General features: G+C 51.8%; 2 protein-coding genes and 1 non-coding gene across 6 annotated transcripts in view; 2 read left to right on the forward strand and 1 right to left on the reverse strand.

Annotated features, from left to right (window-relative positions):
- PDLIM7 (PDZ and LIM domain 7) overlaps positions 1 to 13,323 on the forward strand; it is a 42,508-nt gene extending 29,185 nt beyond the window's left edge. For 3 of the 4 annotated variants that reach the window (XM_077924670.1, XM_028718495.2, XM_028718496.2), the window contains 9 exons: positions 985 to 1,068; positions 1,924 to 2,078; positions 2,618 to 2,654; positions 7,585 to 7,643; positions 7,984 to 8,224; positions 8,966 to 9,146; positions 10,138 to 10,258; positions 11,493 to 11,608; positions 12,036 to 13,323. In XM_077924670.1, coding sequence (XP_077780796.1) covers positions 985 to 1,068; positions 1,924 to 2,078; positions 2,618 to 2,654; positions 7,585 to 7,643; positions 7,984 to 8,224; positions 8,966 to 9,146; positions 10,138 to 10,258; positions 11,493 to 11,608; positions 12,036 to 12,122 — 1,081 coding nt within the window. In that variant the 3' untranslated portion in view covers positions 12,123 to 13,323. The remainder of the gene's footprint in view (positions 1 to 984; positions 1,069 to 1,923; positions 2,079 to 2,617; positions 2,655 to 7,584; positions 7,644 to 7,983; positions 8,225 to 8,965; positions 9,147 to 10,137; positions 10,259 to 11,492; positions 11,609 to 12,035) is intronic. The other variant, XM_028718501.2, reaches the window with a different exon arrangement.
- TRNAK-CUU (transfer RNA lysine (anticodon CUU)) lies at positions 1,592 to 1,665 on the reverse strand. Its single transcript has one exon. It is a non-coding gene; the product is annotated as a tRNA-Lys (tRNA).
- A 2,800-nt stretch (positions 13,324 to 16,123) lies between the features above and the next one.
- Positions 16,124 to 24,498, forward strand: part of DBN1 (drebrin 1) — a 40,553-nt gene continuing 32,178 nt past the window's right edge. The window contains exon 1 of the mRNA XM_077923494.1: positions 16,124 to 16,351. Coding sequence (XP_077779620.1) covers positions 16,266 to 16,351 — 86 coding nt within the window. The 5' untranslated portion in view covers positions 16,124 to 16,265. The remainder of the gene's footprint in view (positions 16,352 to 24,498) is intronic.

Genomic DNA, 24,498 nt, shown 5'->3' on the forward strand with positions numbered 1-24,498 from the left:
CTACTCTCCCACAGGAGTGTGTGGTTATGGCGGGTTATATCCCCTCATAAAAAGAGATGCTTGAGGGACATGTTTGCGAGTCGGGGAAGGGGGAGAACAGACTTTAGTGTAGAAATTGGGACGCGGAGGTCCCCTTTCTTACAATATGTGGGGCAACGTCATTTGTGTCCTCTTGACTTCTTGGGTTTGTGTTGGAGCCTGTCTGAAGGACTCGGTGGCCTGGATCCCATGTCATGCCAAGCTAAATCATGGCTTAGCCTGAATGTGTGGACTCTGGGAGAGGACATCACAACCCCTTTGGTCTTTCCTGGTTGTTTTTCTGCTGAGCCAAGCCACACTTTGGCATAGTGTGTTAATTAAGCCTATGCTCATAGTTCAGCTCTCTCTTGGACAAACCGTGAAGCGTAACCCACACGACAAACCTTGGTTACAGCTTGTGATTAGTCCAGAGACAGCTAGATTCAGACAATATGCTAAACCAAATGATGGCTTAGCTCAGTATGACGCAGCAGCAAAAAATCAAAGAGTCCAAGATATTCTTTCCAGGAGGCCTCACATACGCACTAAACCATGGTTTGGCTAAGCGTGTCATGTGAACCAGGCCTGGGGGCTAATCTGAGGTGAAACGGCCAGTTGGGGTCATGGTGGCTGCCCTGAGGCTTTAAATGTTGGCAGTTTGGCGTCAGGGAAACTTCCTGATGCTTCCAAGGGAGTGGGATGGCCTGCTGTGACTCTTCAGGCTGTGCTGACAACTCTAGCAGTAACTGCCTGACCCAGATAAGGGAAAGGAAGTGGTGCTAAAACTGGCAGGGAGCTGTGTGTGTGTGTTTTCCACTGCACAGTCAAGCTGCTGTTACCTCCAGTGGCACTGGCTGTTCCCTCAGGAGATGTGGCCTTTTATTTGTGCTGTTGTGTGCTAGGGTGGCATGTCTTGCCTGACCTGTCCAATCTTTTCTCTTATTCTCTCACTTTTCGTGGCTTCAGGGTTAGCGCTCACCCCCCTGAGGTGAAGGCTCCACCCCAGAGCAACCCCCCACCTGATTATGGAGATTACTACCTGGAGGACCAGTAAGACCTGGGAGAGCTGGGGGAGGGGAGGGGAGGAGAGGGTAGAAACTTTCGGACAGATGTTGTTATGTCCCTCGTATGTTGTGTGCTCCTGCTTTCGTCCCCTTATAGCGTGTGAATATCCCTTTGGTGAAGTTGGAGTAGCGCTTGAAGCAGTAACAGGGCTTTCCTCAACAAGGATTCAAATTTTTCATCATTGAAAAATCTCCTTTGAGATTTTCACCAGAGCAGTGCTGAGGAACTGGGGGCCTTGCTGCAGCCTGACATGGGAGGCTTCAGGTTTAAGGATCACACACACAGTCAAGGCCCCTTCTGGAAGGGAGCACTTCCATGCAGTCGTTTATTGTGGACTTGGTGCTGCTCATAAATGCACAGGCTTTTTGCAGCATGCATACATCGTCCTCATCCAAATGCTGTCTCGTGTGTGGTTTTAACTATCCAGACAATTCAAATCATAGAATTGTAGAGTTGTAAGGGACCACGAGGGTCATCTAGTCCGTCGCCCCGAGATGCTGGAATCTTTTGCCCAATGTGGGGCTCGAACCCACGACCTTGAGATTAAGAGTCTCATGCTCTACCGGCAGAGCTACCTCAGGCCTGGATAATTAATTGGCCTAGATGGGGGAGAGGGAACAGAAGGGGCTTCAGGATCTGTTCAGTGTGTCTGCAGGGCAGGTTACTTGCGATCTTCAGAATTATGAAACTATGGCCATGTCCTGATTTGTGCCTCATGGTGGTTTATCTCTCTCCCCCCCCGGCCGCTTGATGCAGTTTCTTGTGTTTGTGTGTGTCATGCATGCCTGGCAGATGCTCATCTCAGTGCAGCCCTGGCTGAGTGCCCTTGTCTATTCGTAGGCATTCTCTGCGGCTGGCAAGCCTGCCAGCCTTCCTCCCCAATGACTCCAGCAAAAAGAGGCTCATTGAGGACACAGAGGACTGGCGACCGCGGACAGGCACAACCCAGTCCCGTTCTTTCCGTATCCTGGCCCATCTGACAGGCACGGAATTCAGTAAGTGCCTCCCTCCCAGGGGGAGCCACTCCAGGTTGGGGGTGTTGTTGAGAGCTGGCTGGCTGGCTGGCTCCAGCCTGGGAAGTGGCAGGGAGTCACGAGGCATTTGGTGCCACTGGCGACAAGGCAAAGGTTGCAGAGGCACCTGAGCTTGTTCTGGGACAGCTCTGGCCACCTTCCACAAGCAATTCTGGACCTGGGCCAGTTTGGAAGGGCTCTGCTGGCAGATTGTCCTACAGCAAATCCCAGGAGGATCCCCTCTCTCTCTCTCTCTCCAACTTGTGATGCTCTGCTGACCTCATTCAGTCTATCTCTGCTCTGCAAAGAGCTCTGCAGGCACCTCATTCTGCTTCCCTCTCATTATTGTTGATGCCCAGGCCCTGTATCCTCCAGGGAATGTTCTTATTTTGTGCCTAGTCTCTTCCTGCCCACCCCACCCCCCTCCAAAAACAAAAAAATTCCACTTCTCTTCTTAGAAAACTAAAACAGCTTGACTGGCTCAGACCATGATATTCTCTTTCTCCTTTTCCCGCTGCCAGTGCAAGACCCTGATGATGAGCATGTTAGGAAAGCCAGGTAAGAAGGCCCCTTTGATAGGGCCAGGAGAGTCGGTGGGTTTCTACCTGACTCCTCCCCACTCCCAAAGTGCCAGGGGCTGGAAATGAAAGTGCAGAGTCCAGACTTGCTCCTAAGCTTTGGCGGATGCCCAGGGCCACTGTCCCATTCCCATCTGTCTGGGGCGGAGGGGATGAAAGCCTTCTTCCCACCTTGTTCTGGTTCCCTTGACCTTGCATGCCTGGTATGCTCTCCTGGTTTTCTCCTTCTCGCTCTCTGCTTTCTCCTCCCATCTCTTCCTTGTGTCTCTTTCTCTTTCTCTCTCCCCTCCCAGAGAAAAGTTTGTCTCGGAGCTTCAGAGCCCCCGTTACACTCGCCTGCGCGACTGGCACCACCAGCGATCGGCTACCTCTCTGAACGTGCTCTCCTAGGCTGCCTGCGATGGGCCGGCCTTTCTCTTCTCGACTCCGCTCTTCTCTATTGCATGCCGATGTGAATGGGAAGGGCGTGTTTCTGTCTGTCTCCTTCTAACTGGTTGAACAAAACTTTTAAAAAGCAAAACAACCCCCCTCCCCCCCACCCACCCCCACTAGAAACCCACAGCAACTCCTGGAAACGTAGCAACTGAACTGTGTTGGGGAACGACTTGAGCAGGGCGGAACCTGGAGTCAGGTTCCAGGAGTCTTCCGCATTGATGGCTGCTTCTCTTTGAGCTTCATGTCACACCTCCAGCTGTGGAGGGGACGGAAGAGGATTCATGTTTTTGGGCAGGAGGCTTGACTCTCCCAACTCTAAGCAAGATGCTCTGGTACTACCAGGAAGCTGTTTCTGAACTGTGTTTTCTCTTCCCTGACTGAAGAGACATTGGCTGTGGAGACCTCTGTATGCTCCTTTCTGGCCTTCATACTGAACCAAGGAGGCAGGGGGAAGGTTCTACCCAATGCAATATGGCATTGCACTGAGACCTCTTTCCTTTGGGACCTGCCGCCTTGAATGAGCTGCCAATACTCTTCTTCCTGGCCGAGCATTTCAGAGAGAGGGAAGTCATTTCCTGACATTCATATCTGGAAGGGCTCCTTTTCAACCCTGCATGGGATTTTTTAAAAAAACAACTGTTCTTGGTAGTGGCTGATCTTCCCCTTCCCTCCTTTGTCCACTGTTGAGTGCTGTTTCTCAGCCCATAAAACTTCTTCTCCTAACAGGCCTCTCCATTTTATTTTATTTTGCCACTGAATGGTGAATGCACATGCCCTTAGCCCCTGGTCCTTTCCCCATCATTGTTCTATGAGTGGCTGGTTGTGGCTACCACTTTGAGGAAATGGCAAGCATTCCTCTTCTAGATGCCTGGTAAGATCGTGAAGGCTTGCAGAACTTACCCACCCATAACGCTGTAATAGACTTGTCCTCCTTGCACTTGATTAACTCCATTATACCTCAGTTTTTCCAAAGGCTCTCTGATTTGGACAACACTTAATATGGCTGCTTGTGTTGGGCTTGGGGGAAAAAACCCTAGGGGATCGGACTTCTGGCTCTTCAGGTAACCTGCTTCCACAGCAGGCATGTCCTGTTGCTCGGTGGAGGAAATGCTGTGTGCCCCTTACTCTAGAAAGAGTGTGTAATCATTGTTTTGACTGCAGGCATGACACTAATTCAGCTGCTATATCTGTATGGTGCTGTAATCCACCCACCCCCTGAGCTGCCTGGAGCCGATGCCCAGGCAGGGGTTTGCAGTCTAGTTGGAGGCTGGCTTTACTACCTTTCATTTTGTAGTAAAATAAATGCTCCTATTCTCGTAACTGGCTCTTGTCTTTCTTTCCTTTCCTTTTTAATCTCTTCACACCTTTAGTAGGTAGGCTGTGTTCTTTCTTAGAGGGACGACTTGTTTCCCAGCTGAGCATAAACCCAGCTGTCCTCTGTAAGGTTGTTTGGGAAACTGAGCAAAGATGCCCACCAACGACTTTGGGGTGCTTTTGTGCCCTGGTTTTCCTCTGGGAGCAGGAGCCTGACTGGCAGGCCAGCACTGAGTTCTCTCTCCTTTTTCGCAATACTTTTAATTCCTTGGATAAATATGGGGGATTGTGAACTTCTTCATCCCAGGCCCACATCACAGGATAGCAGGCAAGGACCAGGGTGGTGAGACAGAAGACTGCCAGGATCTCACCACCTCTGCCTGCATGATGCACTGAAACAGCTGTTATAGTAATTTACTATACTCTTTTTCTTCTTCTGTTGATTGCACCTTAGGAAAAGTCCTTGGATAGGTTGGATGAGATGTAACATGCACAATGGAATTAATGAATACACACACACTCCTTTAGTCTGCAACAAGCCTTGTGTCCAGAATCCGTTTGCTCCTGTCTTGGATAATCACATAGTTCAGCTCTTGATGAGCTGTATCCTTTCTCATTGCAGGTGGAGAATCTCAGGTTAGAATATTCTCCCTGCTACCCTTGTGTCAGACACTTAGAAAATGAGCATGATGAGAAGAGAGAGCCTAGTCTACCCTTTCCCGACAAGATAGCTGCTTCCTATGTACAGGAAGGAGGTGGTGTGGGGGAATATGTGTACCCTGTGCCCCTGCTTGGTCTCTTCTTCCAGCCTCCCAACTGGTTGCCCAAGGGGACCTCAGAAGGGGGAAGGAAGGGGTTCAACAAGGGCAGGCTTTATTTCTCTTCCATTTTCAAGCTTGCACTTGGAACAGCTCAAGACACCCTTCTCCTTTATTTGCAGCTCCCCAAACCCCACATATCTCCCATTCTCCTCCCCGCCTCCTTCCTTGTACATAGGCTTCTACTCCTGAACAGACTGTAGTTTCTTGCTCTGGGCTAGGAGTGTTTGAGTCTCCTCAAATGACTGCCTACGCAGCTGGGCTGCTGTTCCTGCCACATCACCAGGTTCCCCCTCAGATCTTCACACTCTTCCCCTGCCATGGATCTCATTCTTGGGCCATGTGACCTTGGAAGTTATTCTGAAGCCCACACTTCTTCTGATGGTTCATCTTGAAGCCATAGGGCTCTCTCCCAAGTGAAAAGCGTTGAATATGTGGGGCAAGTAGCATGGTCCTGTTGCCCTGAGCTAGATGGCCTTGGGGCAATAGGCTCTCTCCCTGGGACCAAGTTGAGGTGCCATCTGTTGGAGCCCTGTGTGAGGCGACCTGTCTGTGGCTGTGCTTCATGCCCCTAATATGACGTTGTCTACACCGCACCCCCCCGACACACCACATAAACCCTTTGAAATATTTAAAAGGGCCTTGTAGAGAAGAGGACCTTCATGGTAACCTTCAGAGGAAAGAATAGGAAGCAAAATGTTTACTGCAAGAAGGTAGGGTTGGGGTTAAACATGTGGAAAAGCTTCCACCTGAAGCTTTAAGGAAGTGATTTAGCAGGCAGCACAAGATAGCTAAGGAGCTGATTGGGGCACCTTGGCCTTTCCGTGCTTTCCAGAAAAGTTGGGGCAGGCCTCTGACAGCTCAAAACTCTGGACTCCCATTGGAACAGGTGGTGGAATTTGGTGTATGTGTGAGAGAGAACAGCATGTCTTTCTAGTTTGCTGTCTTGTGTGAATCTTATGCCAAGAGATGAGCACACAGCCCCTCAGGTTCCTGCGGATGCCAGCTACTAGTGCTGAGCTGTGTGTCCGATTGCAAAACAGGCGAATTGCTGTCACTGTTACTCCCTGGCCACAAGTGCATTTTGTGGCTGATAACGCCTTGTGTCCTTTTTCTGCGGCATCACCTGTCTCGCCACAGGAAGCTGATCATAGAATTGTAGAGTTGGAAGGGACCACAAGGCTCACCTAGTCCGACCCTTTGCAATGCAGGGATATTTTGCCCAATGTCCACGACCCTGAGATTTTTCTGCCCGACGTGGGGCTCCAACCCATGACCCCAAGCTTAAGAGTCTCATGCTGTACTGACTGAGCTATCTCAGCTGCCTTATAATGAGGTCAAACTCTTGGTCTATTGAGCTCAGTATTATCTACGCTGACTGGCAGCAACTCTCCAGGAGTTTCAGACAGGGAATCGTTTCTGCCCCTTGCCTGCAGATGCTGGTCAACTGAGCCTGGGACCTTGCTGCCTGCAAAGTAGATATTGTACCCCTGAGCTAAGGCCTGTTCCTCTTATGCAGGCCTGCCCTGCAGCCTGGGGCTGGGAAGCTTTGAAGGCTGTTCCTTCATGCTGATATTATCACAGTGCTTGTCCTCACACCATTGCCCAGTTTGGGATCATAGGAACTGCCCCAGGTATGCCAGGATAGCAGGCACTTGCTGTGCACAAGGAAAGGAACACTTCCTTAAATGAATCCTGCCTTCCGTTTTCCATCTGCCTCTGACCTGGCTATACTGTACAGTTAACAGGAATGCTTTTGGTGCTCCTGTGCAGAACTTGCTCTGGTGTCCTACTTTATTTTTAGGAGAGCAAACCAGGCCCAGGAGTCTTTGTTCTTTATCCTCCATCCATGCAGGTGGTGGCTGCGGTCATTGTGCTTGAGAGGGCAGGATGATGCATGTCCTCTCCTCCTCCAGGTCTTGTTTGAACTCCTCCTTTAGAGAAGGGAAGATGAATGCTCCCTCTGCACATAAACGAGGAGAATGTCTTTTGTGTTGGCTTGTCCTCGCATCCTCGGCAACAGGCTTTGTAGCCTGGGCTTAGCATAATAGGACCTGTTTCTTCTTAATGCTGGTCACTCTGGGCAGCAAAACCACCAGCCAATAGGGGTCACTGCTACACTGTGGGTATGGGCATATTTTGAGTGCACACAATCTGCTCCAGTGGTGCTCTTGTGTGTCCCCCAACTTCATTCTTCCAGTGAGCCCCTTGAGGTCTGTGAAAATATTAAAAACAGGTATCCCCACTCCATTGACTTGCCAGACCTGGGCCATGGTAGCAGCCTCTGCTGGAGTGGGTGGGTAATGGGCCCAGGTTGCCTGGAACTAATTGGTTATTCTGTAGCCAGGTCTCCATACCGGATCTGTCTTCTGCGCCAGCCTTGAACGTGGAGCCTGGATATGGTAAGCTGGGAGCGCTGTGCATGCGATGAAACCTCTGGGCAGGGATGCTTGCACCTGGTATCTTCCACAGTGTCTACAGCAAAACCTGTTGTAGCTTCTTGCTGTGAAGCTGTGTTAGCTTTAAATTTTTGAATGCATGTGTGCATAAAATGAGCAGTGGCCAGCAGCCTTCCTTTGGGAAGGAGGGTCTGGTCCACCCAAGTCCAATGGCAGAGATTATTCCCGGTGAATTGCTCAGACCCTAGATACAGTGCCAATGCATATGTCATGCAAGCTTCAGATCTTAAGTGGGTTGCTGTTGAGAGATAAATTGCCATTGCCTTGTGTGTGACTGTTCCAGGCTCTGCTGCTCCGAAGCCTGCACCTGTCTCCGGCCCGGCCAGCCGCCCACCCTGGGCTGTGGATCCTTCCTTTGCTGAGCGGTATGCCCCAGATAAAACCAGCACGGTCCTGAGCAAGCACAGCCAGCCGGCTACGCCAACACCGATGCAGAACCGCAACTCCATTGTGCAGGCTGCGCAGCAAGCCCCTGAGAGTGCGGACAAAACACCCATCTGCTACCAGTGCAACAAGATAATCAGGTGAGAGTTGCAGCAGTGCGGAGGGATCGTTCTCTCCCCCCCCCCCCCCCAATTCTTGGAAGTGGTTTGTACACACGTACACCTGCACCTCACTTAGTCTGTTGCAGCCTGGAATACTGGCTTCTGGATGGGTGCACCGATTCCACCAATGGATATTGTGTGCAGAGGTGACCTGGAAGTTCGGTGCCTATACTTGCAGTGGCTTGTTCACAAATGCGAGTCCCTTGCTTGATGTTGGCATGCTGCAATCATAATGTGCGGACCCAGTGGCATAGCGTGAATTGCCAGTGCCCAGGGCTGTGTGGAGGAAGGGAAATGGATGGAGGACACACGCACATTCAACTGCCTAATGGCATCCACATCACCCAGGAGTTTGCAGCCACAGAATAAGAAAAGAAGAGTTGTTCCATTGTCTGGAGAGGTCACTTCCTGGTTTGCATGGAAAATCTCTTTTCAACAGAGTGCAGCGACAGATGTGCGAAGTTGTATTGAGGCAGCACTGGGTGCTGAAATTTTGCACCCTGGGCAACCGTCCTCCATGCTACACCACTGTGTAAACCAGCCCTTGGAAGTGTTCCCTTCCATGTACTGTAGACTCATGCTTCATAACAACAGGTAGAATTGTCTTCTGGCAATGGAAGGGGAAAGACCCTGGTCGCCTGTCCTTCCCCCCAATAGGCAAGAGGCCAGGCTCATCACCCACCTCAAATCTAACCCTTCCTCTTTTTGTTTTTCCACCAGAGGGCGCTACCTGGTGGCCCTGGGACGCTACTACCACCCTGAGGAGTTCACTTGCTCGCAGTGCAGGAAGGTGCTGGACGAGGGCGGGTTTTTTGAGGAGAAGGGCTCCATCTTCTGCCCCAAGTGCTACGACATACGCTATGCCCCCAACTGTGCCAAGTGCAAGAAGAAGATCACAGGGGTGAGTTTGGTTGGAGCGCAGCCTTCGGGGAAGCAGGCCTACTCTCAAGCATGCTGAGAGTCAGGAAGGGGTGGGGAGGAATCTGTGCACTCCAAGTGGTTCTGAACTCCGACTCCCATCATCCTTCACTATTGGCTGTGTTGGCTGAGGCTGATGGGAGTTGGAGTCAGGCAACCTCTAGAGAGTCGCAGGTCCCACATCCCTGATGTTGAGATTTCCCTTGCTTAGAAGGAGCCAGCCATTGCTGCTAGCCCTTTCCACTCAGGGGTGATCCTCTCTAGTTCCTTATGTTAACTCAAGGGCTGATGCTTTAAAGCAGGGGTGGGGGACCTCTGGCTGGCCTGTGGGGCCATTTCTCCCCAACCATGCTTGTGGGTCCCCCATGTGTGGGTCTGGTCTCTGCACAAAGCAGTTTTACCAGCCCTGGGGGTTCCTGAACTGCGACTCCCAAGTGGCAGACAACCAGCTAGCTGTTAGGTGCTTTGGAATGCTGCTCAAGGGACTTTGACAGGTGTGTTGTCCTACTCACCTGTCACAGCTGACCCTTGGAGGTGTGTACAGGTAAGGATCCAGACAACTGAGCCAAAAAAGTTCCCCACGCCTGCTCTTGCCATATAGCACAAACCTGATAGACTTGTCTTGCTACTATATTTGAGGCTGGGGACTCCCAGACTCTGGCCTGCTCCAGAGAGCAAACATAGCACAGCAATGAGCACGAGCCGGAACTCTGTTTCAAATCTCATATTAGTCATGAACTCACTTGGCAGGCTAGAGCAACCTGCTCTGTATCCCGGCCTTCTTCACCCTCCCCAAATCTGTGGAGGCTAAATCCTGGCCTTCCCTACCAGCTTGTTGGGATGGTTGAAATAATGTATGGCTGGCATGTGGAAAGTTCAGTATTGCCTATGTGTAGTGTGCTGTCTAAATACCCTGCATTGTTGGCAAAGGGCAGCCCTACAGTGGAGTGACTCGTATTCTTGTGTTTCTTTAGGAAATTATGCATGCCCTCAAGATGACCTGGCATGTACATTGCTTTATCTGTGCTGCCTGCAAAACTCCCATTCGCAATCGTGCCTTCTACATGGAAGAAGGGCAGCCCTACTGTGAGAGAGGTATGGATAATACTTGGCTGTGGTACCCACAAAGTAGTGGGTCTTTCTTAGAAGTCTTTTAGATAGCCTTTAATTAACATTCTGGATTTATAAAATTGGAAGCATATGGGATTTCCCAAGCTCCCCCTCAAATGGGAGCAGCCAGCACCAAAGCAGCCTTCCTTGGAAGGGGTGGGGGGGATACCCCACAGAAACAGTTCCTAGTACTGACCTTCAGTGGCAGGGAGAGCTTGGGCAACAAAACACTTGCAATGGCGTCCTCCTCTGACCCTGGTCTGGCTGCCCCTTGGTAATGGTTGCCGGGCAGCGCCCGTTCTGCCAGGTTGCTATGGAGATCAGTAGAGTAGTACCTGCATCACGTAAGCATGCAGCAAAGCATGCTGGGAAGTGTTGTTCTTTTCCTTTCATTCCAGTCCTGATAAACACAGCCCTCTCTTGGAATATTCCATTGGAAGGAGGTTTCTAGGGGGAGAAAGGCTTAACAAATGGAGTGGCTTCCCTCTCCACCCCCACATTATCTGATGCTGTGAAAGAATCTGGAATTCTCCCAGATGAATGAACAGCTGCCTTTCATCATAAGCCGGGTGGGGTGTGCAGGGCTCTTAACAGCATGTGCAGCCTTGCTTGACATGGCCGGGACGGTTGTCTGCCATCTCTTCACAGAGTCTTTGGTCTTCCAGCCAGCCCAACAGGCTCCAGGGCAGCATCAGAGCATCTGTTGCTTAGCTCAGGAAGGGCTCTGATCAGAGAAAAGCAAATACTGGGGAGAGGACAGGATTGTGGGACAGAAGCAGAGCTACAGAAACAGAAGGGAACCTAGAGCAGGAGCAGAGAACTGTGGATCAGAGGGGGAAGGTGCTGGTAGCTGAGATCACTGGGGCAGTGATCCAGACACTAGCAACCCAGTCTGTAGCTCTGTGGTAGAGTGCGTGCTTTAAATGCGAAAGGTCCCTGGTTCAATTCCTGGCATCTCCAGGTAGGGCCGGGGAGGACCGGACTCCTTGCCAGTTGATATACAGACAGGCTTGGTGTTAAGGCAAGGGTCTTTGATCCTAGCTGCTCTTTGAACATGGTGCTGCAGTCAAAGCAGCCTCCCTTTGCCAAGCGGGTGAGTGGGACGGGTGGTGCTGTGGCGATGGCTCATGTAAGCAGCGGCGCTCTTTTTCCTAGCTCGGCCTCCAGATTCTGAACACCTTGGCCTAATCTCTCCTTCCCCTTCTCTCCCTGCCTCAAGACTATGAGAAGATGTTTGGAACCAAATGCCGTGGCTGTGACTTCAAGATAGACGCTGGCGATCGATTCCTGGAGGCGCTGGGCTTCAGCTGGCATGACACTTGCTTCGTCTGTGCGGTGAGCACCTCTTTCCACCACCCACCACTGGTCTAACTAACCCTTTCCAGCCTTTGCTCCAGGAGCATTCCGTGATAGAGGGACATCGCTGGCAGGCAGGGGCATCAATTTGCTAGCATGAAGCTTGTCAGATGAGGCGTCTGAGCTTGGCTCTTTCCCTGGGGGTGGAGCTGTCTGGTTTAACCTTTCGTCCTTGCTTGCCTTCGTGGCAAGCACTCTCGGGTGCCTCCTGCTGACTGGCAATGCCTTAGGTCTAGCAGGGCAACAACTGTTGGGGGTGAAGCTGGGCAGCGGTGCATTGGGTGATTCCTGTGGCTTTGCCCTTCCTCTTTTGTCCCTGTGGATGAGCTGAAGTGGGTGGTGGGCCTGTGAGCGTGGAACTGATGCTTGCCTCACTGAGTCCTTCCTCCCTTCCTTCCCCCCACAGATCTGCCAGATCAACTTGGAAGGAAAGACATTCTACTCTAAAAAGGATAAGCCCCTGTGCAAGAGCCATGCTTTCTCGCATGTGTGAGGAGGAGGAAGCGGGTGGGGAAGAGGAGATCTGACTGCCCAAGCTGCTGCTCGCCCAAGCCCTGCATTCCTCTTTCCCCCACATTTTGCCCTGTCCTGCCCTGAGAGCTACCCCCACCCCAAACCCTTCACTTGACAATCATTCCCAATGGTGGAGCTGCAGTGCTCAGATTTCCCTTCAGTACTCTGCAAGGATTCAGGTACATGGATTTAGAGTCTGAGATGTAGGCTGCTGCTCTTTTCCAAATAGAATTCCATTCTGCACCAGCACTGAGTGACAGGGGCAGAATCACCACCACCCTTCTCCATGCTGTGAAGCCATAGTGTCGCCATATGTCCAAAGGATTTGCCCGTGCCTCTTGTCGCTTTTGTGCCAGCTGCAGCCAAAGAGGTGGAGCCCCAGAAATGTTACTTCCTAGCTGAAGGATCCCATACGTTAGTGGCTGTTGCAAAGCAGGCAGAGTTGACACTTGGTCTTACCTAGGAGGTCCGTTAACTGCCTCAGGTGTATGTGAACGCTTGCTGCCTCGCCCTCTTGGGGCGACAGCTTTTCCCAATGCCAGGGTAGGGCTCATTCTCGTGACTTCTTGCCTCCTTTGTGTTGTAACTACCAACTTTGGCTCCTGTCTGCCTTTCCTTCCTTGAGAAGGCATCGCAAGTGATTTCTGTGATCCAGGCCTGGCTCTGTCCTGCCTGTTAGTATGTATTTCCACTTTCAGTGATGGAAACTCACCTCCACATAGACATGTGGCCCTAGTGAAATTGGGAAGAGCCAAGTCAAAAGTAAAAAAGAAAAAGAAAGAGCTTTCTTTCCCCTCCCAAGACTTAGCCACTGCTTTCCTAGAGCTGGAAACAGACTACCTCCAAGGTGTGTACAGCCTTGTGCTATAAAGTTGCAACAGACCTCAAGCAGAGTTGTCACAGGATCCAGCCCTCTTCTCCACACCAGCAGAAGCTGCTTCTCCTCGCACCATGAGATGAACGTGTGATTCACTCCCCAGCCATACAACGCTGCGTTTGCTTGTAGCGCACAGCCCTGGGCTGGATGTGGCCCCAGAGCATCCCTACCAAAGAGTTATTATTTCTAATTTGCTCTAAGTGTGTTTCCCAGAACCGTGCTGTCCGGCTGGGAGTTTTCAGTTCTTTGCCACCTTGGTGGTGCTTTGAATGCCTAATAAAATATGTCTTTAATTCTTTTGTCACATATGTGAGCTGTGCTGATTTCTTTGTCTTTAAAAGGGCAGAGTGTGGTTCTACTGGAAGCGGGTGAAAAGTCAGTGAAAAATACAGGTGTGCGTTATATGGTGTGACAGACACTCTAGAAACTAATATTAGTCCTACTTGGGAAGAAGCAACCTGAGCCCTCCCTCTTACGCTCAGAGAGGAAAAGCAAAAGGGAATAGTTTCATGGAAATACTGCGCACGCGACTAAGGGACTCAGCATTGCTGAAACTGAATACGGCCTCTCTGTTGAAAAGTGACAGCTGCAGAACAACTTTCAGCCAAGTGGTAACTTTTCATTTCAGAAAATGCTAGCAACAGTGGTGCAGGGAAAGCTTAGCACTGCCCAACTTAGCAGGAACTGCCTGTGATATCCTGTTGGCCTGGAATTTGATTTCATACCTGTATTGCTACTGTAAATGTTTTAATGGAAAATCAGGCAGTCCAGGAGCAGATTGGGCGGTGTGGTGTGCGAGGCTGCCTCCAGCATAAATAAGCAAAGCCCTTTTGCGGCAGTGGCTGTTTGCAGGTTAATGTGAGTGAAGGAGAGGATGGTCACAGTGGGCCTAAACAGAGGAAGCCACCTGCATCGGCAAAACCATATATATGAAGCTTCATTGGTCTAAGTTAATGACTGATCCCAAAGAACACAGCACCTGCTTAGGGTAGCATAAAGATTGCCCAGAGACCTGTTGGTGACTGAGAATGGCTTGATTTCAAGGACTCGTTTTCAGAGATAAACACAGTTGGCAACTTGGAGAAGTATTTCGTGCACTTCCTTATTTGCAGCCTTGATGCAGCGTAAGTCTGCTGTGTGGCTGTTTCTGTTTGGCCGGCTATTCAGGGTCCCCCTCCCCCGTGCAGCTTGTAGCATTTGTGCTTTCATTCCAGCTTCTGCTTTGGTGGTTACTGATCCTATATTTGGCGAGAAACTTCCTTGATGCTTGCAGTTCTTGTTGTAGGGAACTATGGTACTTGGTTTGTGCTTCCTGCTAGCTTTGATTTGTGTCTTGCAAGGGGGCGTATGTTAGGGCGAGCGCTGCTGTTGTCCTGTCACACTGTCTTTGGGGTCGCTTGCTTTGCTTTATGCAGGGAGAATGGTTTTTCTTCTTACGGGGATGTGGGTGTTTTCCCTTTTTTTTCTTAAAAGGAACAGATTTTTCCAGAGAGGCAAAGCATCATCAAAGCCACAGGCTGGATGAATTCTTAAAGGCCATAATCACAAGGAACGTAATTAGCTGATAATCTATAAGCAGAGCTTTAGGACAGATGGAAACCCCAGCTTGACTCCATTCATAAATTGCTTCTTGAAAATAGGGAGGCCTTATGGCATGTCACAACCAGGATTTCTGTTTTGGGGAGAGGTTGCAGAGGCTTAAGCCTTTCCCATTGAATTTTGGGAGTGCCAGGCAAGTACTGGTAGACAGTGACAAAAGCAACAGGGTTTATTCTGTTGTTGTTGTTGCTGTTGTTGTTATTATTATAGAAAGGCTTCTCTATCACCTAGACTAGGTCACCTCCACAGTAGCTCAAGTCTGAATTGCATTTCTGCTAGAAACCACGTGGGCTTTGCTTTGAAGTGCCAGGTGACTGAGAAAAGAAATGCAGTGCTAAGAGGGAAAAAACACCTCACACTTGAAGAATGTTGGCACCTACTTCATAAGGTGCCATGGTGGCCCAGATGCTGCCCACACTGTATGGGAGTGAGATTGCTTTTCCAGGCCACTTTCAGATAAGACCTTGAAGTCAAGAGGCAAAGTGGGATCCAGAAATCCTTAAAGAGCTCCTCCGGATTCCCAAAAGAGCTATTTGAGTAGGGCTATAACAAGTGGTGGCAGTGGTGGGCTTGCAGAGAGGATGCTAAGTATATATGATGGTTCCAGACTGGCTTGTGTGGAGGCATCCTGGGTAGAATGAGAGATGTGCTGAGATTACTACTACAAAACCATGAGGTTCTGTTTGGCTGGGTATTGTCAATCACTCAAAGTTTAGTCATGATTGCTATATAGCAAACAGTGTACTAGCAACAAAATGGGATTTTTCACACCGTGCCACCAAGTGTCCCCCACGCCCCCTGAGATCACAAGAATGTGATCTGAACTATAGTAGGCAGCGAGACTTCGCTTTCTATTGAAGTGCATGAGATGAGGATGAGTCAGTTCTGACTGATGCTACAATATCGATGCAACTGGAGGTTTGGTGTAGATCACTGATGCTGAGCCTGAGGCTGCATCCCAGCTCAGCCAGCACCTTAGTCATTTGAATTGCCAGCTTCTGCTCTGGTGTGTCCTGCGCGAAGTCTGGTCCTCTTTCCCAGACCTATAACACTTAACCGGGCAAGGCTCAGCTGCCAACTGTGTAAAGTTGCGATGAATGTGAGTGCCTCTGAGCGTGCGCAGAGTGCCCCTTTCTCTAGACCCCTCTGCGCTGCCGCAGCAACTCTGAACTTTAAAAAGTGCGAGGGAACTTCTCCTCTGTGGAGCTCAGGTTTTTGTTGCAAAAACTTGGGCCCGACGGCGCAGGTGCCTCGAGTTCTAACTTTCGGCTCTCCCCGTTCCCTCGGGCCGAATGTAAGCGGGAGCCGCCGTCGCACATACGTGGTGGTGCCTGAAGTGATCCAGCTCAAGATGGCTGATCCCAGGCAACCCACATGTGGACAAATCGAGAGGAGGTGGGCGGCGGCGGCGCTGGAGAGGCGGCCGAGGGGCGGGAGGGGGATGCTGAGCCGCGGCCGGCGCTAGGACCGGGTGCGCCAGCAGGCGGAGCCTCCTCTCCGCGCCGCCCGGCTCCCTCCCTCGGCTGCTACTGCTGCAGTGTCTCCGAGGCAAGCAGGCAGGCGGCCTGTCTCCATCCGAGCGCGGCTCCCTCGCTGCCCCTCCGCCGACGTCCCGGAAAGCAGCATCCCTCTCTCTCCGCCGCCGGCATGGCTGGCGTGAGCTTCGGCGCCAACCGCCTGGAGCTGCTGGCCTCGTACCAGGAGGTGATCGGCGAGGACAGCCCCACCGACTGGTAAGCCCCCCCGGGGGAGCGGGCTCTTTGTCCCCGCGGTGGGGAGGGGGGCGCTGGCTGCCGTCTCTGCTTTGTGCAGGGGGGCGTGGGCGGCGTCTGCCCGCCCGCTTTTCTACCGGGAGTCGCCAACAGCGCTCCCCCCCCGCTCCCCATAGAGGCGATCCGGGAGATTCCTCGCCTCCCGGACCTGGGACATGACTGGGGGGCGGGGGGGGGGAGAAGCCATTAGCAACCCAAAATGGTGCATTGGCAACGCGCGGCCAGGCCCGGGAGCTGGGGCGAGGCCTTTTTCTGTGGGGCTCAAGGAGGGCACAGCCCGAGGATGCTCCAGCAGCCTTTACAGAGTCCGGGGCGGAGGGGGGATATTGAGCGGCGTCCCGCCCTGGAGCCCCACGGAGCTCTTTTGAGGAGGGGAGCAGTTCAGAGAAGTCCCGACGGCGTTTTCCACCCCTAAAATTGGGGGGTCGGAGGCGCGCACCAGCCCGCCCTGTGGGAGCCACCCCGGTGCCAGGACGCGCCCCCTTTCTTCCTCCCACCCTCCCGCAGTATCCTTCCCCGCACCCCATCCCCGGGCGCATCGCTTCGGATGCGGCGGGGGCGGGTCCGCGCGGTGCCTCTTCCACCTGCTCGTCCGCCCGCGGCGCCCTCCCGAGCCAGCCCGGGCCGTCCAGCTCGGCGCCCGGTGCCCATCTGTCCTTATCCCGCGCCTCCGGGTACCAGCCTCTCTTCCCCTCCAGTTTTGGGTTGAAAGTTATCTGATAGAGACGCGCTACACAAAGGAAGGTGGGGCTGGCGAGGGGGAGGGGGAGGAGGGGGTCTGGAGGCTGGAGGGGAGGGGCTGGTGGGCTGTGAGGAGGAGAAGAGGAGGTGGGGTTGGAGGAGAAGGAGAGAGGCAGAGAGGAGCCAAGGGGGCCCTCCGCAGGCAGCCCTCCCCGCGCAAGGAGGAGGCGTCGAGGGCCCCCAAGTGCCGCATCCTTTTCTTTTGGGCTGCCGAGGCCTGGCTGTCCACAGGCCGCCTGTCTCTTTGGCAAAGGGGCTCTCCTTTCTCTTTGGAGGTGGTGTTGGCAGCGAAGGCCCATCCCTGCTCGCAGGGGCTCTTCCCAGAATAGACTTGGGGGATGTTTTCAGCACAACCCTTTATTTGCAATTTTCTGGGCCTGCTGCTATGGGGAAGCCTTGATTTGAAGGCTGCCTCCCGAGATGAAATGGGAGCCATCTCCTACAAAGCCCCAAACAATAGGCATGTGCTCCATTTCTGCAGTCACCCAATTGTGTGTGGGTGTGTTGTGGGTGTTGGGGGTTATTGTTAATGAGGCCTGCATACTTGGCGTTCCCAGCCAATGAATGTTCACACTTTGTGAGAGGCAGAAGGTTCTTCAGAGACTTCATGCTACGTTTCCTTTGCCTTCCTCATGCCTTGAGACTTCCCTGCAAGCGATGAAGCAGTCCACCCATGTCTGCAGCAATGGCCCAGGCAACAGAAGGTTTCTCCCCGGTAGTTCAGTTTCTGGACCTCTTTTTTCTGTTTGAAGCAGAATTGCACAGAGGGCTCGAGTGATGCTCCCTAAACATAAGATAGCAGGACTCAGTTGCCAGGAAGCACTTGCCACGTAGTCTCCTGTAAGATTAATTCACCCTGCAATTATGGAGCACTTAATCTGGTCCTTAATATGCACCACAAGGGGGACTAATTATTTACAAGTGCTTAGACCTAGGTTCAAAACAGTGGCCACCTATAGCCTCTGTGGGATGCTTTTGAACAAGTCACTTTCTTTCAGCATCGGTTCCCCGTGTGTAAAATGGGAATGGGAGACCGCCCATACCTTGTTATGCAGATGAGCTGGTTAAAGAATAATGGAAATCACTTTGTACTGTACATGTGCTTGTGTGTGACTGATAATAATTGGAGCCACTATAGGCTTCCTGGTCTGTTCCAGAGCAGCTCTTAGGAAATGCTTTTGCTTTTTGAAAACCTAGCTGACAAGTACTTTATGCTTCTTAAAGAAACCAAGTCCATAGTGTGCTTGGAGAATTGTTGTTGTTTTTCCCTTCTCCTTCCAGAGTTGCTAACCCAGAATTTGAAATCCTATGAGATTTCTTCTGCCCTGATCCTCACTTTCTCAGTCTGCACTGACATGCAGTGTTTTCTCTCTCTGCAAATAGTTTCTTACATCTCCTGGGTCCACTTCATACTATCCCTACCACACCCTGCCCTTTCTGTCTGCCAGGAGCTCTGCTCTCTGTATCGGCTGTTGTGGTTTTTCTCTTCCCACTCAGGTTGCTGAAAGCTCATTTGTCTCCGGAAGGCCAAAATGAAAAAAATGAAAACGCGCCCTGTGGATGTGAAAGTGCTCTTCTCCCTGTGAGCCACCACTTTCACTTCCAAGGGCCATTTCTGACCCCCTTCCTTGCTAACCTGGGGTGTGCAGGTGTGTGGCATCCTTCCGAGGCAAGGACTTTTCAAACGCTAGTGGCCTTTGGGCGGCATGAGCCTTCTGGTTCAGAAGCTGAAACCCATCACAACTGCTTTCCTTTCAGCCTCTCCTTTCACAATGGTGCTGGAGCTGCCCACATCAGCAGCACATAGATTACAGGGGGACAGAGGAAGGAGGCAGTGGTCCTGGTATGCCACTTACTAGCTCCATGTCAGCTTGTGGAGAGTCATAGAGCTTGGTTGTTCTCTTTAGATAAAGCTTCATCAGTACTCTTACCTGCTGCAGCCTGACAATTTATAACTTTGCTAGTGCAAATGGAGTAAACTCTGCACTGCTATCAGTTTTCCTCCCCTCCTCCCCAGTGCTTTATTTTGCTGTTGCTTCTTTGTAGTTTGCTCTTCCCCACCCGGTTCCTCCTCTTCCTTCTAGACCAGAAGGTCTCCAGCTGCTCCTCTTTGCTTGCTTCCTTCTCTTTCAAAGCCCAGGCACTTCAGACACCCCTCTCTTGTTTCCAGCTTGCAAGCCAGGCCTCTTGGTCTGTTCAGCTGGAGACGTATCCCACAAATGATACACACACACACATGCAAACAGAAAGGAGTGTGGCTGGTTAGCGGGCACATAGTATGTGTGGTGTTTGTTGTAGAAAGTGGGACACACACACACAAAAATGAGATGACAGTGTGGGTGGAGGGGGTGCAGTTGTGTGCTCAGAAAGGCATGAATTTGAGAGGTGGGAGGACAGGTCACCCTCCAAGACAAAGGCAAGCTAAGGAAGGCAGAGAGAGAAGAGGAAGTAATCTCCCCACTTTCAGACTTGAAAATGCCTGGAAGCAGGGGTCTGTCTTTCCTTCCTGCCCCCCTCCCCACTGTAAAATTGTCAGTATGTCAGGGATATATTTTTGGCCCTCCAGATGTTGTTGGACTACAACTCCCATCACCCCTGGCTATAATGGCAATGCTGGCTGGGGCAGATGGGATCTGGAGTCCAAAAATGTATGGAGGGCCATAGGAATACAATAATGGTTTGGTTATCAATGATGGTGCATAGGAGATTATTGGGGAAGATTGAGAAGGAAGAGGCAAGCAAAATTAGTAGCACCCATGCTGAGGCACCCGAATCTCCAGGACAATGGACTGTCATTGTGGGATGATAGACAGTGAGCGGCAGATGTCGGCCACAGGTGATGGGAAATATAATCAGTACTGCTGGCAGGGCCTCAAACGGGGGAGGGGGGATCTCTTGAATGGAAAATGGGGTCGCTTCTGCAGTGGTGTCTAGTGCTCTGAGTGGGCTGAGTGCTCTGGGTGTGCTAATGGATTTGTCTCCTGGGCAATGTTTTCTTGTCTTAAGGAGAAGATAGCACAAAGGGAATCCAGCCTGAGTGGAACCTAGTGCCCCCTTGGTGAACTGCTCACCAGAGGGCTGCCCTCAACTCACCTGAATCTGATCCTTTCTGAAAAGCTGGTGCCTGTCTGGCAATTGCCAGGATGAGAATCCAGCCTTGCAGCCAATAAGATTCTGCGGAGTAAATGTCCCCAGCGGCTTAGCAATTGGTCTACTAGCCTTTTATGTCTTATTTAGTCTCTAGCCCCAGTTTCTGAGCGGCTTGCGAAAGAGATCTTCCAAGTGAGCAGAGAAAGGTTTAGAGGTTCAGCATATCTTGGATCTGAGTCAAAAAATATTCCTGCCAGGGAGCTCTAAAGCAGTACTCTGATTTTAGTGCTCTGCCCTGTGTCAGTCTGAAGAGGAAGAAGCTAAACCACCCCCACCGCCTCCACAGATGCAGGATATCAATTACTATGCTGCAGGCTGGCCAGAGACTGGATAGAGAATCTAGCCCCCTAACCAGCTTGGACTGTTCAGACTCACTGCACCCGCTAACTTTACACCTCCCTTGTGAAAATATTACTAAAATCTCTCCTACTATGGATCCCAGATTCCCCCCTTCCTATAATTATCATTCCTTTTTGTGACTTTCCCCCTGCCCCACTGTTGTGCGACCTATCTCTATTTTATCATATTCCGGCTATTTTATCCCATGCTTCCTCCAAAAAGCTTTCTGTGGCATCCTTGGTTTTCCTTCTCCATTTTATCCTCACGACAACCCTATAAGGTGGGTTAAAGAGAAGGTGGGGAGAAGCAGAGAGAGAGACAGACTGGCCCAATGGCCTAGCTTTGTGGCTGGACAGGGATTCCAATCCTGAGCTCCCTGGTCCTGTCCTTACCCAGGGAGTCAGTGTGGTGCCCCCAGATGTTGCTGGACTTCTGCTGCCATCATTCCTGCCCATTGATTGTGCTGGCCAAGGCTGACAAGAGTTGGAGCAATATCTGGGGAGGACCACGTCGGCAGCTTCTTCTCTGACCGCTACACCGAATTGGTTCTTACCTCCTACTGGAGTCTCTCTCTGCCTTCCTGGCACCTTGAAATAAATTTAAAAATTGTGTGCATGCACACGAAAACTTCTATTCAGAACAAACTTAGTTGGTGTCGAAAGTGCTACTGGACATTTTTATTTATTTATTTTGACTGCGTCAGACCAGCACGGCTACCTACCTGAATCTAGATTCCTGGCACCTGTGTGCTTGTATTTTTGCAACTCAACTACCCTGCCACCGGGATCCCGTCTCTGCTGGCTGGCCTTGCTGTGTCTGCTCCTGCTTCCTGAGCAGCAGAAGTGCTTGCATCAAGCTGGCCTTGGGAGAGAAAGAAAGTCCCTTCCATCTGGTGTGGGGTTGAAGGGGCTTCCCGCCCCCTCCCATGCAATGTGCTCTTCCAAGGTGTTTTCTCTCTCTTCGTGGTTAGAGGCTGTCCCCACTTTGGGGGTCCAGGGCAAGCCTCTGATCCATTAGCTGTGCCCAGATCTCTCCGTGTGAAAATAATTGATGGCAAAGACAAAGGACAACTGCATCAGCAAGGGCCAGAGCAGAAGAAGGCTGAACTCTCAGCAGGAGAGGGTTGGGAGGATATTCAGTGGGACAGAGAGAGGTAGACTATGGAAGAGGGAAGGTTGGGCTGCCCTTTTGGAGCAGGCCAAGTCACTGGGTGGGGTTTGGGATGCCATGCAGCTGAGGAAATGTGTAGAGGGGACCACTGGGATTTGAGCCTAGAGTTGGGAGAACAGGATTTGAAGGTAACAAATATCAAAGGCAAACCTTGTGCAGGGTCCCACTCCTCTCTAAAGCATTGCAAAAGAACCCCCAGTACCTTGTCCTTAAAACCGTCTTGCAAGTGGAGATTCCTGGCTCCCTGTTTTCTGACTCCCTGTGAGTCACTTCCCCATTTCTGGGAGAGTTTTCCCCAGCTCCAGCGTGGCTTGAGCTCGCAAGAGCTGTGGCACGTGGGTGGTCTCTGTAGGTCTAGGGTGCAGTTTATGGGGGCGGGGAGCTCTGCTGCTTTGGAGAATAAAAAATCTCCAGACCATCAAAGTGGCTAACTAAGATCAGACCATGCAGAGACGTAGCATGAAAAAGCCCCACCCTGCATTTGCCCTGTACGTAATTTCTAACAATCCAAAGCCATGCTGCTTCACTCTAAATGTGTTGTTGGGCTGAGTAGGGCATAGGGACGACACATGGCATACGCACAGAGGCATGTTCCAGGATTCAGCTCTGGCACTTAAAAATGAAATCTGGGCTTGAACTTCGGCACAAAGGAAACCCTGCCCGGGCTTCTAGGAAACTGGGTGAAGGAGCCTGCTCATCCCTTCTTCTGGGTCATGTTCCCTGGCAGGAGCTGTGAGAGGCAGCTGGGGGTGAAGGGGTGGGGCTGAACAATAACTTCTTTATGTGGGGATCCCCACCCTGGTGGGCCTGCAGCTGTCAATGCACCAGCGCATGTGGTCTGAGAAATCCAGGCTCCAGAGAAATCCAGTAGGGGGTGGAGGAGGGGGGGGCACCTGGCCAGCTCCTGTAGCTCAAGGTCATTGGGGTGAGACAGCCTGCCTACCTTTGTGGGGAGCAGTAAATCCCCAGACAGGCAGCACTTGCTTACTGAGCTGTGGGGCATCCATTCAATCACCTGGCAGGAGCGACTCCTGATTGAGAGCCACCAAAAGTGCTGAACATAGCAGGAAAAAAACAGCTGGTGGAGGAAGGACAAAGGCCTCTCTCCCTCTCTGCACTGGGTGGGTGGGGTAGATAGTGCTGGCTCGGCTCTGGCGCTGCTGCTGCCTCCCATCCACCTGTGACCTTCTACAGGGCTGGCCCACCAGGGCGGTGGCGAAATGGCCAGGCCACTGGCAGCCCTTGAGGAAGCAGCCCCGTCTGAATTGTGCTTTCTGCAATCGCCAGCTGTAGGGATGGCACATGTGGGCCTGCTTGGAAGCTGGCGCCCAGAGAGCTAGCAGGGAGGGGGGAGGTCCTGGGCTACAATGGGGGAAGTGTGGGGGGGGAGTGCTTAGATGTGGACCTTGGATGAGACCTTGCCCGCATTTTGGTTTTCCATTGCCTTGGGATTACATTAGCCCATGTGCTCTTTGTAAGGCATGCTCCCTGTTGCGCAGGTGCGGATTGCATTGGAGCGCAGGCCTGCAGAGGCTGTGGCCTAATACTGGGGAATCCAGAGCAAGTTGCGCGCTTGGGGGGGTGGGGGTGGGACAGACCCAGAGCTGTTATCCGCCTGATGACAGTTAGTCCTTGCTTTCTCTGAGAATCCCTAAATGCGCTCCCCATCCTCAGGCCAAGCTTTGTTTTCCGGCCTTGCCCCTTCCACAAAAGGAGGAGGTTTCATGTGCTTCTTTCCTCCCTCCCCCTCCCCTTTGCGGAGGGTCTGGTGGTCCAAGCTGCCCCTCCCCCATGCGGAGGCTGCTGGGGCCCATTACTCGATCAGAAAGGAATTTGGTGCCGTTTTTCTGCACACGGGTTCCCTGGGGCTCGCGGTGCATTAGAAACACATGTGCATGGGCCAGGGGCTGCACAAGGGGGGTGGCGCTGGGGGTGGGGGTCTGCTCCTCTCCCTTTCCACTCTAGGGCTGGGGGTGGGGGGCAGGCAGCAGGGATTGGTGTCTTGTTCCTGCTCTGTCTGCAGGAACCTGGTGCTCTTGGTGGGCTATGCAGCAGATGCTTGCAGTGGCCCTGGCTGCGGACGGAGACTTGGTTGGTGGTTAAAACATTTTTGTTGCCTGATGCATTCAGCCCTCCCTTAACTGCAGGCACTTGGGAGAAGCCAGAAGCCAGAAGTACAGAAGGCTTCCTTTTGGAATTGTGGCCTGGTGGGAGAAGGTGTAGCGAGGGTGTCTCTTTAAACGCAAGCTGGTCATGTTTTGAGTATTGTGTGCACGCGTGGTTTATTTTTACTCAGAGACAGAAAAGTAAAATTGATGACTGCCGTGGAATAGGTGAGCTCCCCCTCTTAAGTGGGTGTGGGTGGGTGGGTGTAATTTATCTCCTTTTAGGAGAATTTCATGCCCCCTTTCACATTGCAGGCATTAGGAAACTCTGGAGTCAGTAAGCATCCAGGTGGTCTTGGGTGGAAGTTCTTCTCTGCTGCTGCCACCTCTCATTTCAGAACGTCTGGCCTGGGCAGCCCCTCATTGCCCCACACTCCTCTCCTTTTGACTAGCCCATGGTGGGATGATCCAGAGCAGAGGGTTAGGCCTTGCAGCTTCACTCGTACTAAGAAGCATGCTGCAACCCACCAGTTCTGCAGGAGGAGTGAGGATCAAGACATGGATCATTGGACAAGATCCTGGCACTACAAACTACAGAGCTGG

The sequence above is a fragment of the Podarcis muralis genome, chromosome 2 (genome assembly GCF_964188315.1).
Source record: "Podarcis muralis chromosome 2, rPodMur119.hap1.1, whole genome shotgun sequence".
Taxonomy (NCBI): domain Eukaryota; kingdom Metazoa; phylum Chordata; class Lepidosauria; order Squamata; family Lacertidae; genus Podarcis; species Podarcis muralis.